The sequence below is a fragment of the Papio anubis genome, chromosome 10 (assembly GCF_008728515.1).
Source record: "Papio anubis isolate 15944 chromosome 10, Panubis1.0, whole genome shotgun sequence".
NCBI lineage: Eukaryota > Metazoa > Chordata > Mammalia > Primates > Cercopithecidae > Papio > Papio anubis.
In genome coordinates, this window is record NC_044985.1 from 5,479,857 (window position 1) to 5,499,146 (window position 19,290).

The window sequence follows — 19,290 nt, forward strand, 5'->3', positions numbered from 1 at the left end:
TGAAACCAGGGTGGCTCCAGAACACTGACGCTGACATTGACCGAATCAATGAGATTGCTCTTGTATACATTTGAGCCAGGCGTGTTGCCCAGGATAACTCAGCTCAGCGATGAGTGAGCCCAGGACAGCACTTTTAGCCATGCTGAAATCAATAAACCCAGCCAGCGGGAGTTTCTTGTTTCTCCAGCAACCCCACAGGTCATGTTGTCTGGGAGTTAATGGTCTAATGAATGAGAATGGGAGCTAAGGGATTAATTGTTTGACTCTTCATTAACTCAAGAAAACACAGCAAGGCACATGTGTCTTCCACACAAAATCATACAAAATGTTCTCTTTATTAAATATACATTATTTACAGTTCATCTTTCTTCTGTACAACAATAACCATAGAAAACAAAGAAATCTAAGGCTAACTTTTATTTTTTCCCCATACAGTGTATTAAGACGTGTTACATGGTCTACAAAACTGACTCGGAAGAGGCAACGTCACTTGGGATTTTGTTTTAGGAACAAAAATCAGAAGATAAAAAGGAAAAGGTAGACTCCAGCATTTCCACAAAAAGATGACCTGTTTTGTGCTTTTACCATAATAAAGAGTCTGACATATGTGTATTTTTGCAGGGAGGTTATTTTGCAATTTATCTTTCGTTGAAATACCCTCCCCACTCTTTCTCATTCCCTGAAAAGGAGGGCCTGAACATGCCGTAGGAAGAGTTACTTCACATCTGAAACACACTGTAATGCTCTGTCTTAGAAATCAGCAAACCGTAACCTATGGACTAAATTAGTTTTTGTAAATAAAGTTATATTGGAACATGGCCATGGGTATTCATTTATACATGGCTGCCTTTCTGCCCTAGGCTAGTGACTAAGGAAAATGTTAGCCCAAGGCAACACAGGATATCAGGAGGCCTGTCAACTGTCAGATTCAGAAAGAGAAAATTCTTGGTCTTGGTCCTCACTAAATGCAGTCTCTTTCTCAATATAACTATGCTGCTTTAAGCAAAGTTTGGTATTTTTCTCAACAGAGAGACTTTAAGCAAAGTTTGGTATTTAAGGCAGGACAAGGTTACACAGGTTGATACTGCCTTTCAAACAGAATAGACTAGGTGAATATTTCACGTAAAAGGTTTGGGATAGAGGCTGACTCTAATGGGAAAGCATGCCCAGGCTGATGCCCATTAATATTTTCCCTTCAAGTTTTCTTGAAAGAGAAAGCCTTTCAAAGAGTCTGTAGGAGAATGCATTATTCCTGTTGCATATCCAGCACTTTGTTCACGTTCTCTTAAGATATTTCTGGCATCTGAAGCATGTAAGACTCTGACACTCATTGAAATAGGACCAGGCTTTAATCACTAACACAACTATCTTCACCTTTGGTCTTGGCTTGGGACTAATCTCCTAATTTTGTCCTATTTTATAAAGGGTTTCCGTGTGTCAACTGGAAGGACTGAGAAAAAAACAGTGTGCCCAGATGGTGTTAGATGGTAGGTCCCTGGCGGTACTCATTGCCAGGGCTGGAAAGTACTCATTCCTTCTTAGAGTTTTGGTATGCTTATTCATGTCAGGATGAATGGAAGGAAAAGAAAGACGCTGGATGGATTCCAGAATCTAAGGACTTCCACTCACAGGGGCTCTGACTGAGAACAATAGACCTACAGCAGTTTTCTGACAGTTGTTTCGTTTCCTGAAAGTTGTATCTGGGTGCTTAACCTGGGCAGGTTAGATAATTATAGTAATAGTTCTAAAGCACTCTGAGAAAATCCTGAAAAAAAATTAAAACTTGAAAAAAAAAAAAAAAGATGTGACTTAAGATGTTTTGGAAGTTAAAAAAAATCATGCAAATGTGAGTAAAGAATTATTCATGCAAAGCCCATGATATTGCCTCTTTCCCTAATGAGTAAGACAATGATCCAAATGCACTAAAGAGACTCTTCAGTTAGGAGCCACGAAAGTGGAAAGGCTGCCACCAATGATTCATGGTGGAAGCAATAAACTTCCTCACCTCAGATGGCCACCAATTACTGCCACCAGCCCCTCTTCCTCCTTGTCAAGTTCCCAGCGGGTGTGGTTGAAACCAAAACCAGCTTTTGCATTAACCTCTGTTCATGTCTGCTCAGCCACTTCGTAGACTGTAAACATTACATAAGACAGATATCTAGCTTACAAAGTACAATATTTCACTAGAAAAGGTGCTTTTCTGTTCTTCCTCAGAGTACCGTAGTGCAAAATAAGATAAAATAATCACTCAAAAATAGCAAACCGGTTAATTACTAAAACCTTATATGAAAGATTCAAATAATTGTCAACATAAAAGAGGAATGCTTCTCTCCCTACCAAACAGATATGTATGTAGAATGTTCTAGAGAAAAGTTGAATAACAGCCCTATTCGTACAAAGTGTGCACATGTGCGTGCGTGCGTGTGTGTGTTGCACTTTTTCCCCTTTAGGTGGTTCAACTATTTGGAATTTATGAAGGCAGAGCTGAGAATGAGAGACAACCAAAATCTGCAAAGTAGATGATTCCACAAACAAGACTATGAGAGAGGAGATAAAAGAAGAGGTCGAGAATAGCCCAAGAACAGTATATAGAGATAATTTAATTACATTATGTGTATTTTAAAGAAAACAGGTTCAAACTGCATGAGAGACATGAACTAGCACTCAGTTATCCTCCTAGACTTCTGAAAGTTTTCAGTTTGCCTGCATCTTCTTCCATTAATCACCTTTGCCATCTTCAGGAACAATGAAGTCTGTTTGTTTATTTGCTCAATACATGACCTGTAGGACAATTGAGGGCTAAGTATGTCCAAGCCTTTTCGTTAAGGAAGAATGAGTGGCAGCACCATACAGGTATCCCAAAGGCCTTTTGGTAGGCTGCTGCTGCAATGAGATTTTGATGGATGGAAGCTATGGGGAAGCTTAAAGGAAGCTAGGGCAGTTGGTGAACAATCCGTCAAGACCTTTCCTTTCCTAAGAAAAAATGCAGCAGGTCTGATACCCATCTCCCTGGATATCTTGGACTGGATAAGTTGGCTGTGCATACACCCTCCCCGTGCAACTCTTCTAACTGAATTAACTTCCTGCAGAGAGGGAGCAGGTATGACCTTCAAGACGGGAAACATTCACTCAGGCTCAGAGGTGAGACCTCACATAAATGGACAACATTTTTTAGTCAATTATTGACTGAAGGGTAGACTTCAGTTAGGTTCAGAAATTTTATGTAGAGTCAAAATGGCTCATCAGGACTAAGAAGGGTTTTAGGAAGAGTTGGACTACAACCAAACCACCTTCAGGAACATCTGGAAGAACAATGGCATGCAATAGGTCATAAACACATGGCAGTGGAAGAACTGAGAAAAGGGAAGGAGAGGGGCCAAAGTGGAGACACTTAGGTCCAATTCATGGGAGGCGAGACTTTCGGAATCCCCCAACCTGACCCGAAACAAGAATGTAGAGAATTCAGCCTCCCCAAATGTATGGCAGAGACAGAGACTATCTATTTTTACTGTCCCTAAAAGTCAATCCACCTCTTTCTACAGAAATTTATATGCATTGATAGATATCTACTTTGAGGAGGAGAAACAAAACAGCTTATGGAAGGTGGATTTTAAAAAAAGTATTTAAAAAATAACAAATATTTCCCAGAAATTTACCTGTTTCTTTCAGTCTCTAGTGGATGCTTTACGAAAAATAATTGTGCAGGACCTTGTGCTGCATTCTAGGACACTTTACGCATGCCCCTGTTGCAATAATACATGCCTTGCCTGCTAGACTTTGAGCTCCCCAAGGACAAGAACAAGGTGTAATTTATACATGTTCATCCAATGCCTAGCACAGCACTCACTGGCATTCCATAAATACTTCATAAATGAAGAAAGAAAAACAATCTCTTTATTTTGTTCTATCCTGTTCTTGCTACCCATTGGTGGGGATGGGTCTGACAGAAGGTAGAAGTCAAGTTAATACCATCTCTGTTATTACTAAGGAGAAGAAAAAAGTTGTTTTAAAATATCACCCCTAGGATCCTTAAAATCTTCTGTGTACAGCTGAGGGTAAATAGAAGAGGCAAAGCTATTCATAAAAATATGTCTATAGAAATGACAAATGTCTATTTCTCCAGACAAATTTTTCATAAAGATGGCAACTGAGGCTATACATGCAATAAATGATGCAGTGGGTTAAATATATTTTAGAGTTAGCAAATATACTGTTGCTTACATAAATAGATTTGTTTGGTGGAAAAAAAATCAATGAAACAGCCCCATTAAAATATGAAATTTCACAAGTACTTTTGGTTTTACTGTAAAGTGATCCATATTCCATAAAATCTTTTTGTAAACAGCAGTTATTGAAGGCTGAGGGTTTAAGTGGAAGAGACCATGGTGGCCCAGTTGGCCAGAGCATGTAGTTGGGAAACCTGAATGTGACACGAAAAAGAAAAAAAAAAAGTCGTTAAAGAGAGATTAAGATGCTTTCAAAGTCTCCTTTGAGATGATAACTGCTGAAGGATTGAAACACTCACACAATTGAACAATTACATAAAACTACATAGATCTTGGTACCACTGAGGGAAGACAGTCAGAGTTAGCACGATTTCTAACTGTAAATTACATTCTACTTTGGAGGGTACGGCTCACTTGCATTTCATATATATCTAGCAAAAGTTAGTGTTCTCTGGGGTTAAGAAACAATTCAACCCTGTAAAAATAATTCTGCTTTAGCCCTGAGACTACTTATAGGAGTGGCGTGCAGGGGGCACTGTCCTGGCATCTACATTTAGGTCCTGTGGCATGCAGTGTGTATGGAGTCTACACACGTGAGGAAGATTCCAGTTGATTCTGTAGTGCAGTTGTTGTCAGGATAGAGCTTCACAGATTCTTCATCCTACAGGACCATCTAAAAGTATATATACTTAGATGAGAAAATCAAATACTCCGAGTTAGCCTTTGCTAGTCTCCATTTCTTCTGTTAGCACTATGTCAGCAAAATACAGTCCTCACTGCTCGAAGATTGAATAATGAAGAGTTCCAGCTTTATTACTCACACCTTCCTTTGCCTTTCTATTTCATTATTGGAGCTGCTTCAGGCTAAACCCACTACACTTCGTGGTGACTTTTATTTCAGGGGACAAAGGAATATATAGCCGAGAAAAAGGCTGATTTATATTGCCTTTTTATGGAAATCAAAAATTCAAAAGTGAAAATTGAAGAAAGGGAGGAAAGGCCAGGGGAAAACACTGTTTAAAGATCCTTCATCTTACTAAAGAATCATTCATCTTATTAAAACTAAAAGGAGAGAAATGGTATCATGGTTAAAATCACTTTAAAATAAATGATATCATGTAGCCAAAAGATACCATGTAGATGATAAAGTGATTAAGCTCAAATCCATAGAAAATTTCAAGGAGAGAATCTGCATTTAAAACAACATCTTAAAATAGAGGAATATGATTGCAAACTAAATCCTTAACTCATAAGCTCTGAAACTGAAAGAAAAGCTGTGCTTGAAATGGAATGAAGCAACTAAGTTCCTCACTGCGAGAGGTGAGAGACAGTGTACCCTAAGCAAAAGATGGAATGTCTACTAACTGTCAAGGCTGGCAAACAGAGCTGTGGTCATCGATTTCCAAATGGAATCTGCCTCGTAAAGAGAATCAACAAGTATGTTCCACACCTAAGAATCATTACATGAGCATTTCCAGCATCTTGGAGCATTTATGTTGTTTTCTCCTTACCTTTTTCTCCAAGATGGCGCAGGACAAAGAACGATGCATATTGCCACAGAAAAATCATTAAGATCTTTACCACCACCCCATGGATGAGCTCAAGGTGCCTTCTTGAAGGAATGAATGACTGTTTTCAATGCTTTGTTACCAAAAGGGGCAAAAACCCTGAAATTTATCACCACCTCTTTTGGGAGTTTAAGCCTATAAAAAGATGTTTGGAAGAGTCTTTATGTATATAGGGTATAGCAGACTTGAAAATGTGATAAGCTACAGAACCTAAGGGCTCCTCTGAAATCAAGCAAAGCTAGTTAGCTAGAGGTGACCATGTCACTTATGTTAATGCATCCTAAACCTCTTGGAGAATAGCTTGATGTTCAAAAATGTGAAACTTGCAAATTTGAATTAACTGTCTTCACCGGGTCTTTAGTGAGTGAATGGAAGGGAAGAATTCTGTTTGGTATTTCTCTTCTTTCATGCAGTTTTTTTTTTTTTTCATTTTTTCCTGATTTAATTTTTGTTTTAAAGCTGAGTTAAGATGGTTTAGGCTCTTTCATTGAACCAGGTACTATTTTAAACTTTTATTTCAATTTCTTTATGCTGCAGTAACATATATGTGTGTGTGTTTGTGTGTATATATCTATATATATGTGTGTGTGTATACATATGTGTATATATATACTCACACATATATACATATATACACATGTGTGTGTGTATATATATATATCAGTAGAATAATCCCAGGAATACCTAGCTAGCATTCTTACAAAATTGGAGGAGGCATTTTTGAAGATACGGAACATCTACTTCCTAGACGCTTTCTTGTTACCTCCTAGTTTCAAGCTACTATTTCCATGCCTCCCCTAGCTTTATGCTATGGTGTGCTATTCCAACGTGTTGGCCCCAGGAGAGAGTGGTAAGAAAGGAGCAAAGTAATTTTGCTCACTACTATCAGTGATCATATATTTGAAAATACTCAGGGTCTAAGGGTCATAGTGAAAAAGGGTGATGAGTTAAGGCAAGTGATTGCCTATGGTAAAGAAAGTAAACCACCACAAAACAAACCTCTCTTACCCCTTTTATAATGCCTCCAAAGCAAACCAGGCCTCTAGGTTCTTCTCTCTCTGCCCTGGGTTCCCTGGTAAGAATAGACTTGAGATGGGGAGGATGTCAGGAATGACCGTCATGTGCCTAAGCCAAAGAGCTCAGGTTCAAAGCAAGCCCGAACCACCAAGTGGCTGCCAAACTGAACAGTGCATTTTAGAAACTGGAAGTACAGAACTGAACATGCAGGAGTGCACACATGTGTCTCTTCCTTGTCTTGAATAGTGAAGTCAGTCTCTTGAGTGGTCGTTTTCACCCGATAGGTTCATCAGAGAGGAAGGCAGTGGCCACGGCTGCCTGGTCTCTTGGACTGGATCAAGGGAATTGATGCTGTGGTGGATGCAAATATGCTCCAGAAAAGAAATGGCAAGCAGAAAATAAAGAGAATGACCAAATCAAAAGACAGGAGAGAAGAAGGGGAGGAGATAATTGAACAACAAGAAAAAATAGTAGTGGGAACCCTGCAGTTTCTCAGATGAAATATTCCCGTTTACACTCGCTCACTGTGTTTTGCAAGTCAATATCATTTCTGAAGGAACTGTCCAAATTTTCTGGATATTCCTTCTCCTTCATCTGGTTTGTACGATGTGACTGCTTGTGCTGGTAGAGGAACCGGGTCATGATGCCGATGATACAGAAGATGATGAATATCACCACTGCTATCACCCCTGGAGAGAAAGGGGAAGGAAAGAGAGAAGGAAATCATCACAAATCGTCTGCTCAGGAGAGTGGATTCCTGCCAGATGAGAGGAATGCTAAAGAGAGAAAACAAAACAAAACAAATCACACAAACGCAACTCTGCCACCTGCCCAGAAATAAAGACCTGCTGAAAGGCCCTGTCTTCAATTATTATAAAACCTTCTTTTGAACTAGCTGGGGAGAGAGACGCTTTCAACCATAGAAGGTTTTGTTTAAAGAACTGAGAATGCCATCTTCTACATATGGAATTGGACTAGCAAAGGGTTTCTTTGTAAGTTTTTCAAGTCTGCTATAAATGTGTCAGAATCATTTGTAATTAGCCCATTTTTTTGGTCACCTCACAACTAAGTATTTCAGAGTTACTTTAGCATCCTAGAAAATGGTACTTAAATATCTCACATCTCAACACATGCCCTCCTGATGTAAATTTGTTTTATGTTATATGTTTGTTTTCCTCAAACATTTTCATTAATAACAAAATGATCACTATAAATTTAGAACATTTTTGCATGCTCTGCACTCTGTGAAACTGAGGCTCATTCAGTGACAAGACGCCTCTGTTCTCGAGAAACTCAGAGTCCATTGAGACGGCAAACTTCTGCCCAGGCCCATCAGACTCCTCCTTATTCTGATTGTGTGGTGATTCGAATGGATTATGTTGCAAGCTATCCTTGCTTACCCTAAGGTCTCACCCCTACCTTTGCCAGGAAGGCTCTTGGAACATGAAAGGCAGTATCAGCCAAGGGATAGTGAAAATGTGGAAGTGGCAGATGTGTCTCTACATGAATGTAGTATTTCAGCATGAAAATATTTAACAATATGTATGATAAGCAAAGACTTGACTTGTAATAAGTTCTATATTTTGCTGTTTTATTTTTCTAAGGAGAGGAGATATTGAGGAAAAGTGTCCATTTTAGAAAGTTATTTTTGGACACAGTGCATTATGATTTACAGAAGCATGGACATTTGAAAGTTTCATATGTGGATTGCACGTCTTCCGCCAATTTTTTGTAGAACTGGGGCCATGATTAAGATTTATTTTTATAAATATATGTTCCTAAACCATTTTGTGGCATTTTCTACAACTGTGTTAGAACAAGTAAGGGTAAAATCACTTAAGTTAGCAAGTCTATGAATAAACTGAGTGGTAGTGAGTGACTCTCCTGAGTGGGTTGCAGCCTTAAGAAATGAAATAGGAAACTGGTTCCTACTCCTTCAATGCTTGGGATAGTCCAAGTCAGCAGCTGTGCAAGCCTCCAGGAATTTTCCTAGGGGGTCAGATGACTTTCCTGTCCTTAAAGAGACTCACAGAGCATGTAAATAGCTGGAGAGGAGTCAGCAGTCACAAAAGTCTTTTTCTGCACTTGTCAAATGGGAAATTACTGAAAGAGAAATAGGCACAAAATTCTTTCCCACATTTCTCGATGCCAAATAAAAATTAAGGTGGACCAGCTTCTCTGAAGCAGAAATTCAGGTCAGAGGTTTTAGGAACTTCCTTAAGGAAAGGCGTGGTTTTCCTTTCTTCATGTTATCAGGAGTGCAGCTCTGTGCTCCCATAGCCATTTGTACCTCCTCCCTCAGAACAGCCTTCACTGGTTGTCTTGTTTTCTGTTTACCCATCTCCTCCCTGGTTCATTCATCCTCTGCTTAGCACAGAGCCTGACCCATAGCAGGGCTCATTAAATATAAGCTAAATGGAAAGATACTGCAGGTTTTTAAAAGGAGATCTCCATCTGCCAAGGATCAGTTCATCTAGGCTTCCAGAGGGCAGGGATGGTGGCATCTGCTAAGGTTATGTTTCTCAGATAGAAACGAGTTTGGTCTTTCACAGGCATCTTACATTAAGCGAAGCTTGGAAATCATTCTGTGTTGCAAGACCCAGATGGAAAAATCAAGCCACAGCAGGCAGAAGCCAAGCTGAAGCAGAATAAAAAAGTGGGGAGGCCAACAGGCAGTGAGAAAATGGAAAAGCAGGAAAGCTGAGCTCGCAGCAGAGCAGACAAGGTCTGCATCTGTAACCATATGTGCAGTGAGATTTGAAACTACAGTCCTGTGGGCTTTACCCTGCTCATCAGACCTAACCCAAATCACTTGGTGGGCAACACTCCACAGGACTGCGGCTTCACCCATTGTCTGCTTCTTCCCTGTATTTAGCTTTGTTGGTCTGCTTTGTTTTCATTTTAGGAACAGTGACAACTGTATGAAATGAACAGAATGTGAGCTTCTGTCTCTAAGTAAATGCTCCAGCTGTTGACTCGGTGCTCAGCTGCCTCGTGAATCAGAGGCAGGATGAAGCCGCAGAGCTGCTGGTGTCGGCAGAGCCTGCCTTTGATCATTCAGCACACATGACTACTCATGAAAAGCTCACAGTCTTGCAGATAATGTGGGGGGCTGTGAGCGCTGGATGGCCATAATTAAGGAAGGCTTCAGATAACTTTCTCCAAAATACAGGATCGTTTATGTCTTTCTGCATTCAACAACAATGAATTGTTTACCTCCGATGACTGCCGAATCACTTCGAACAGCATTCGTGAGTGGTTCCCGCTCATCTGTCTTCCCAAAAGGATCTGAAAGGAGTAAAAGACATGGGACTTTACTTCTCACTCAAAGCACTGGCAGGAGGTCTACAGTGTGGCCCACCTGGAACGACACACCTGTGCATTACACCAGGTGCCCTCAAATAGTTGTGAGCTGACATGTTGCAAGGAACTCAAAAAACATGCACAAGCAAAAAGCATTTGAAGTGCACTGCTCACACCCCATGGTTCAATGATCCTTTTTGTTTATACACTAGTTGTAAGACAAGGGATTGAAACAGAGGATGGTGGTATCCTGCCCACATGCCCTCACCCTGCCCCTAAGGTGCCCTGTTGCCTCGCTGGACAGTTCCTATGCATGCCACCCTGCTCTGCTTGAGAGTTTTCTTCAGGTGCAAGAAGATCCTGAGTTTATTGACAGTGAAGAACAAAAGTGCTGGAGAATTAACACCTTCAGGAACAGCCCTCACTGATGAGGGAGGAATTGTACTACAGGTGCAGTACCATATATGATATAAGAAAAAGCATCAGGTTTAAGGATACACAGACCGTAATCTGAATCTTTGCTCTGTTGTTTGTTGGTCTGGTGACATAGAGCAAGACCTCTTTTTAAACATGAATTTGCACATGTATTAAAGGAGAGTAGTAATGCCTGTATGTGTGTATATAATGCATGTTAAATTTTCAGGAACTTGTGGCTACTACACACTCATAAGTAGTCACTATTACGATTATTGTTGTATCATTTATTATTTATAATAATATATATTACAATATTGTTTATTATTGTTGTATCATTTATCATTGGAAAATGACTAGAACATGAGTCTTATTGTTCCCCTTTGGCTAATAAGGAAACTAGATTGAAACAGTCAAATAACATGTCAAAAGTCCTACAGATCATTCATGGAAGAGGTAAAATTCACACCAAACGTATCCAACTACTGCACTCAGAGTCTTTCTGTTACTCCTCTCTGCTGCTGGAAAAACATCAAGACTGATGATGTGCAGGCAGCAACAGAATTCAAGCCCCCATGTGACATCATTAGTCCTGTCATGTGTCATTTAAACTTTCTTATCTGTCAAATGGTAAAAATAATAGTCTTTAATTGCCTTAAAAGGTTTTGTAAGAATTATACAAGTTAATATATATGTTTTTAGAACAGTGCCTGATACAATGCAAGTGCTCACTAAATCTTGTTTCTTATTATAATGTTGCTTACTATTAATTACATACACATTTACATGTGTATAAACATGCATATCCTAGTCTTACGAGTGGGACATCAAGCTTCCTAATCAAAAAACCAAGACACGCACTTCTTCATACCACAGCACTTGCCACACGACCATGTACAGACACACATGAAAGATGTTTGGTAAGAATTTACTGTGTCTTCGAGTGAACAGAGAGTGGTGGTTTATGCTGTCTGTGGTGTACAGGGGTGGCTTTTTCCTAGGACTCTCGAAATTGGAGCAGAAACAAATCAACATGAGAGAGAGGCTGATGGGGTCAAATGGGAATGGTATTGTAATTAAAGAAGGTGCTGGCCATGGGGCAGATATTCTGAACTGGTGACATTGATAAGGTGGGTCTGGTGGAAAAAACTTGGGGTTGGAACTTGACATTATTATTAATCGTCTGTGTACACCTGAATGGCCTACTTACATGCATACATACATGGAGAAGAACATAGATGTGTGTGTGTGTATACATATATACATATATGTATATATGTCGCCAATTATAACAATGGGGTGACGATGATGATAGTGGGTGTTAGAGACAGAGAGAGAGCAGGCAGGCAAAGAGAAAGTGGAAAATGTGAAATCAGAGGAAGCAATGAAATGGGGAGAGAGAGAGAGGGGAAGAGGTATGGTAAAAGACAGGTAGAAGACAGGGGGGAAAGAAAGAAGAAAGAATGGGAGGGAGGGAGAAAGGGAGAGAGGAAATTCAAAATATTTAGTTATTAGATCTCCTGTATCACACTGTCCACTGTGCTTGTTATTCTTGTATATCCCTGGGCTAGTCCGCCTACCTAAAATGCCTCCTGCTTCTTTATAAATACAGTCATGTGTAGCTTAATGGTGGGAATATATTCTGAAAAATGTGTCATTAGGCAGTTTTGTCATCGTGTGGAAATCATAGAGTGCGCTCACACAAACCTAGATGGTACAGCCTATGACACACATAGACTGTATGTGTAGCATAGACTATTGCCGCAGGTTACAAACCTGTATAGCATGTTGCTGTACTGAATATTGTAAGCAACTATAACACATGTGTAAGTACATGTGTACCTAAGCATATGTAAACATAGAAAGGGCAGAGTAAAAATATGAGATTTAAATACATGCTACACCTGCATAGGACACTTATCATGAATGGAGCCTGCAGGACTGGAAGTTGCTCTGGGCGAGTCAGTGAGTGAGTGGTGAAGGTCTAGGACATTACTCTACACTAATAAAGCCTTTATAAGCACTATACACTTAGGCTACACTACATTTATTAACTTTTTTCTTTCTTCAATAATAAAGTATCTTTAGCTTACTATAACTTTTTTGCTTTGTAAACTTTTTATTTTTTTAACTTTTGACTTCTTTGTCATAACACTTAAAACACAAATAGCATACAACTATACAAAACTATTTTCTTTCTTTATATCCTTTTGCTATAAGACTTTTTCTGTTTTTAAATTTATTATTATTTTTTACTTTTTAAACTTTTTTTTTTCCTGAAAACGAAGACACAAACATACACAGTAGATTAAGCTTACATGAATTCACAACATTAATATCACTGTCTTCCACCTCCTCATATTGTCCCACTGGAAGGTCTTCAGGGCCAACCACATGCAGGAGGTACCATCTTCTACCATAACAATGCCTTCTTCTGAGTGTTTTCCTAAAGCAAATGCTTGGGGCTTTTCTTGAGGAGTAAGTTTATACCAGAGTCACCAAAATATGTGTGGATAAGGTGTTGTACTAGGACCTTATGGTTGCTACAACTTCATTAGGTCATAGAAATTATTCAGCTCCATTATAATCTTAGAGGACTACCGTCTATGCAGATCATTATCTTTACATGGTACATGACTGTAGTCAAATCTGGATCATCCATTATGGTTTATTAGATCATGGCCTTTTTCCTTCCTTCCTTCCTTCCTTCCTCCCTCCCTTCCTTCCTTCCTTCCTTCCTTCCTCCCTCCCTCCCTCCCTCCCTCCCTCCCTTCCTTCCTTCCTTCCTTCCTTCCTTCCTTCCTTCCTTCCTTCCTTCCTTCCTTCCTTCCTTTTTTGACTGAGTCTTGCTCTGTCACTTAGGCTGGAGTGCAGTGGCGTGATCTCAGCTCACTGCAACCTCTGTCTCCCCGGTTCAAGCGACTCTCCTGCCTCAGCCTCCTGAGTAGCTGAGATTACAGGCATACACCACCACACGCAGCTAATTTTTCTGTTTTTAGTAGAGATGGGGTTTCACCATGCTGGTCAGGCTGGTCAGGAACCCCTGACCTTGTGATCTGCTCCCCTTGGCCTCCCAAAGTGCCGGGATTATAGGCATGAGCCACCGTGCCCAGCCTCATGGCCTTTTTTCCTTACTCCAACTTACAATGGTTTCTCCCTTATTGAGTCTATGTACTACTTTTAAGATCATTAACCAAAGTAATAACCTTGGTTACTACTTAACATTGATTTTACAACAGATTTCCCCATTTCTAGCAAATTTTGCTAATGATACATTAATATATGTTAACCCAGTTTGTTAATTGTAACTCTCTAATATTTATTAAAGCTACAAATAAAATACTTCATACCTAGTATGATGACAGCTTTGGTAACACGACTACGAAAATTAAAAATACCATGCCTATATCCATGTTTAATGGACACCTTCTACAAAGTAACCCTTGGGGTAGTTATTCATTTATTTCAATAGTACTTCTCTTTTCACAGTGTGTCTAAATTGTCTTTTACAGTTTTAGAGCTTTTAGTTTTAATTCCCTTCTCAAAAAAAAAAAAAAAAAAAATGACGCAGCTTAAATGTATCTATTTATATCATATATATAGATCAAGATCTTATGGCCGGGCGCGGTGGCTCAAGCCTGTAATCCCAGCACTTTGGGAGGCCGAGGCGGATGGATCACGAGGTCAGGAGATCGAGACTATCCTGGCTAACATGGTGAAACCCCGTCTCTACTAAAAAAAAATACAAAAAAACTAGCCGGGCGTGGTGGCGGGCGCCTGTAGTCTCAGCTACTTGGGAGGCTGAGGCGGGAGAATGGCGTGAACCCGGGAGGCGGAGCTTGCAGTGAGCCGAGATCACGCCACTGCACTCCAGCCTGGGAGACAGCCAGACTGCCTCAAAAAAAAAAAAGATCTATATATTATATATATATCTATATATCTATTCTTATAGAATAGAATTTATTGTGTACTATAATTATATAGATAGACATTGAGCAACTATCTATATCTATCTCTGTGGAATATCTATATATATATATATAGAGAGAGAGAGAGACAGAGAGCCAACATTCGGTAAGAACTCCTCATTATTGATATATGTTGGACTTCTACACTTGGCACCTAATGATTTACCTGTGAGGGGTTTTCACTGATTACTAAATATGCTACACTCTACCAGAAATTTGCACTTTAACTTACATATTTCCTTTTGTAATGGTCTTCTGTCTTCTGAACATTGCAAACCCTTCTCCCTAAGCAATTGGCATGATCATATTATTTATAAATCTATCATTAGTTCATCTAAAAATATATTTGCTGCTTTTTCTAGGTTCCATACAACCCAAAAACTCTGTTCATATCTTTCCCTTAGCACTGCTCACACTGTATTATGATATTGTGCCCAGCATCTAATGCTACACCCTAATTCCCTGAACCATCGCCTTCCATCATCTTTACAGATTTCTAAAAGTAGGGACTTTAAATGTTTCTTAGTTTTTGTTATCTCCACTAACTATGGAAGTTAACACTGAGTAGCTGCTTGAAAGATGTGTGATGAATGAGGCAACAGGAGAGTCACAACAATCTCACCAAAGACAACTCAAAATCGCATTTGAAGAATAAAATGGTGAAACCTAAAGCAGTAAAGGAGTGGGCAATACATTGCTGGAAGAGTAGATAGAAATATTTAAATATCCTATTCAGATTACCAACTTGGTTAAAAAATTTATTTCTCAATTTTTAAAAAATATTGGACTGGGCACTACGGATCTCAGGCTAAAGGTCTTGGCTAAGAGTCCTGCCATATAAGAGAGTGCATGTTTCTCAATATATTTCCCAAGATATGAAAATCCCCCTGACTTGTTTACTGCAATAAGATGTCCCACCTTTTATCTTCCTACTAACACATCATGACCTATCATAGACCATTGCCAGGGGAATTGTGCCTGTAATAGAAAATTACCATGGCCCAGAACCCTTTGACGCCTACCATTATTGTTCTTAGTGTATGCTTGGAGGCAAGGGGAGGGTAAAACAATACCATGGTAATCTGGGAGCTGTATCAAATATCTCAGACCTAGCCTCTTCATCACCACTACTTGCAAAACCCATACTGTATATCAATATTGGCAGCAAATTCTGAACAAAATGTATATCCTGTGGATTTAGAAAAAGCATCCTGGAAAAACCTGACAATACCTCCTCACTCCCATACCAACCACTTTATTTTTATTTATTTATTTATTTTTGAGACGGAGTCTCGCTCTGTCGCCCAGGCTGAGTGCAGTGGCGCAATCTCGGCTCACTGCAAGCTCCACCTCCCGGGACAAACCACTTTAAAGCATAATCAGAATGACAACCTTATTACTGTTTCTATCTATCAATATTGACATGTTGATACATGTGGATGTCTTGGTTTTATCCCAGTGTATTAGTCATTTTGTTTTATCAGTATTTATGATGCTTTGACATCTTGAGGACCTTGCTGGCCAGGGAGACACTGCCCCTCCCAGTGCTAGCTAATTCCTAGAGATAGCAAACAACATGCCTGCAAGCATGCATTTTATACACAAACCAATCAATCCAGAGCCCATCTTCCCCCACTAACTCATTTATTTAACTCACACTCACCAACCCAGTATTTCTCTTGCCTTAAATAACTCAAGGCCAAGTATTAAATAACTAGAGACCACCCTTGTAGCACAGATACTGCCCAAATTATTCAAACTATCCAATTCTAACTGGCTCAAGCTTGCCTACCTGGTTCACCCCATTCCTTCCCGTGGAAGCTGCAACACAGCCACCCCACCACACTTTCCCCTTTCTCTTTCTGCCTCCTGACCAACCCTAGTGCTCCTCCATGTGGCTCTGCATGGTATAATGTATCTCCTTTCTTGCGAACTGTAAGAAACAAACTTTGCTTTCAAAGGCTGTCATCTCATGCCTGTCACCTTATCATACCTGATTAAAACAAAATCCCAGATACATTTTCAGACACCCAAAATGGCAGTGACTAAGAAAAGATAAAAAAGGCACTTAGAGAATGGTGAAGCCTAGATGCATGGATGATGGTGCTGTGGGTTTTTTCTACTTTTAAAAAAGGCTGATTTAATTTATTTTGGTTACATATTCAGAAACAGGATTCAAGTTTTAATATTTTGAGGAACCTCTCTACTCTTTTCCATAATGGCTGTACCAAGTTGCATTCCCACCAGTAGTGTACAAGGGTTCCGTTTTCTGCACTTCCTCTCCGACATATGTTGTGCTTGTCTTTTTGATACTAGCCATCATATTATCAGCTGTGAAGTGACATCTCATTGTGGTTTTGATTTGCATTTCCCTGATGATCAGTGATGTTAAGCACCTTTTCAGGTACCTGTTGGACGTTTGTATGTCTTTTGTGGAAAAAAATAAAAAAGCCTATTCACATCCTTTGCCTATTTTTTTAAATTTATTTTTTATTATTATTATACTTTAAGTTCTAGGGTACGTGTGCATAACGTGCAGGTTTGTTACATATGTATACTTGTGCCATGTTGGTGTGCTGCACCCATCAACTCATCAGCACCCATCAACTCGTCATTTACATCAGGTATAACTCCCAATGCAATCCCTCCCCCCTCCCCCCTCCCCATGATAGGCCCCGGTGTGTGATGTTCCCCTTCCCGAGTCCAAGTGATCTCATTGTTCAGTTCCCACCTATGAGTGAGAACATGCGGTGTTTGGTTTTCTATTCCTGCAATAGTTTGCTAAGAATGATGGTTTCCAGCTGCATCCATGTCCCTACAAAGGACACAAACTCATCCTTTTTTATGACTGCCTAGTATTCCATGGTGTATATGTGCCACATTTTCTTAATCCAGTCTGTCACTGATGGACATTTGGGTTGATTCCAAGTCTTTGCTATTGTGAATAGTGCCACAATAAATGTTTTTCTTTTTTCTTTTCTTTCTTTTCTTGCTATTGAGTTATATTAATTCTTTTTATGCTTTGGCTACTAACCCTTCATCAGTCATATAGTTTAAAAACTTTTTTTTCCAATTCTGTAGATTGCCTTTTCATTTTGTGTATTGTGTCCTTTGCTGTACAGAAGTTCTTTAGTTTTATGCAGTCCCACTTTTTTATTTTTGCTCTTGTTGATCCTACTTTTGGTGCCATGTAAAAAATACATGATCAAGATCAATGTTAAGGAGATTTTTCCTTATGTTCCTTTCCTGGAGTTTACAGTCTCAGGTCTTATATTTAAGGTTTTAATCCATTTCAAGTTAATTTTTATATGGTGCAAGATAAAGGTCCAATTCTATTCTTTTGCATGTGGATATTCAATTTTCCCAGCATAATTTATTGAGTAAGCAACATTTTCCATATTATGTATTTTTGGAAATCTTGCCAAAGATTAGTTGATTAAATAAGCCTGGGTTTATTTCTGGCTTTTTTATTCTGTTCTATTGGTCTATGTGTTTGTTTTATGCCAGTATTATGCTTTTTTGATTACTATAGCTTTGCAATATAGTTTGAAATCAGAGAGTGTGATGACTGCAGCTTTCTGCACTAGTGTTTACTGCAGTATTATTCACAATAGCCAAGATATGGAAACAACCTGTCTGTTAACGCTTAAATGATTAAAGATATTGTGGCATATACACACGCAATTGGAAATTATTCAGCATTAAAAAAGATCATGCCATTTGTGACAATACAGAATAACCTAGAGGACGTTATGCCAATTTGAAATAAACAAGACACAGAAAGACAAATACTATGCGATATAACTTATATGTGGAATCTACAAAAGTCAAACTCATAGAAACAGAACGGTGGTTGGCAGGGGCTGGCGTGTTGAGGAAATGGAGAGTTGTTGGTTAAAGAGTACAAGCTTTCAGTCAGAAGATGATAAATTTGGGGGAATTTTTTTTTTCTTTTTTGAAACAGAGTCTCGCTCTATCCCCCAGGCTGGAGTGCAGTTGCACGATCTTGGGGCACTGCAACCTCCGCCTCCTGGGTTCAAGCGATTCTCATTCCTCAGCCTCCCAAGTAGCTGGAATTACAGGTGCCCGCCACCATGGCCAGCTAATTTTTGTATTTTTAGTAAAGATGGGGTTTCGCCACGTTGGCCAGACTGGTCTTGAACTCCTGACCTCAGGTGATCCACCTGCCTTAGCCTCCCAAAGTGCTGCAATTACAGGCATGAGCCACCACACTAGGCCCAAATTTTGGTGAACTAATGTACAGCATGATGACTGCAGTTATTCATACTGTGTTGTTTCCTTGACGTTTGCTAAAATAGTAAACCTTAAGTGTCCTCATCAGATGTGCATACACATACACACACACACACACACACAAAGGGTAACTATGTGCAGTGATAAGTGTGATTAATTTAATTGTGATAGTAATTACACAATGCACATGTTTATCAGATTATTACATTTTACACTTTGAAAATATATAATTTGTAATTGTCAATTATTTCTTAGTAAAGCTAAAAAAGGTTTATTTTAATCACATGAATTATCATATTAGTTGGAGAACCAGCTTGCTGCCTCCCATTCTCTAAATACCTCAATTCTCAGAGCAGTATCCAGTTCAACAGTAGTGACTATGTATACAAACACACACACACACACACACACACACACAATGCATTATATACATGCATAATAAGCAAAGTACACAACTATGCATTTAGTTCTAATTACTCATCATATTAAAAATAAAACTACATCAATTATATATAAAAATCCCCCATGAAATATCAGTCA

At 39.3% G+C, this 19,290-nt stretch overlaps 1 protein-coding gene across 1 annotated transcript in view; it reads right to left on the reverse strand.

The window, feature by feature from the left end:
• Positions 1-300: 300 nt before the first annotated feature.
• The window catches only part of CNTNAP5 (contactin associated protein family member 5), an 832,800-nt gene continuing 813,810 nt past the window's right edge, over positions 301-19,290 (reverse strand). The window contains exons 20-21 of the mRNA XM_031651151.1: positions 10,028-10,099; positions 301-7,500 (exon numbers count right to left, since the gene is read on the reverse strand). Coding sequence (XP_031507011.1) covers positions 7,304-7,500; positions 10,028-10,099 — 269 coding nt within the window. The 3' untranslated portion in view covers positions 301-7,303. The remainder of the gene's footprint in view (positions 7,501-10,027; positions 10,100-19,290) is intronic.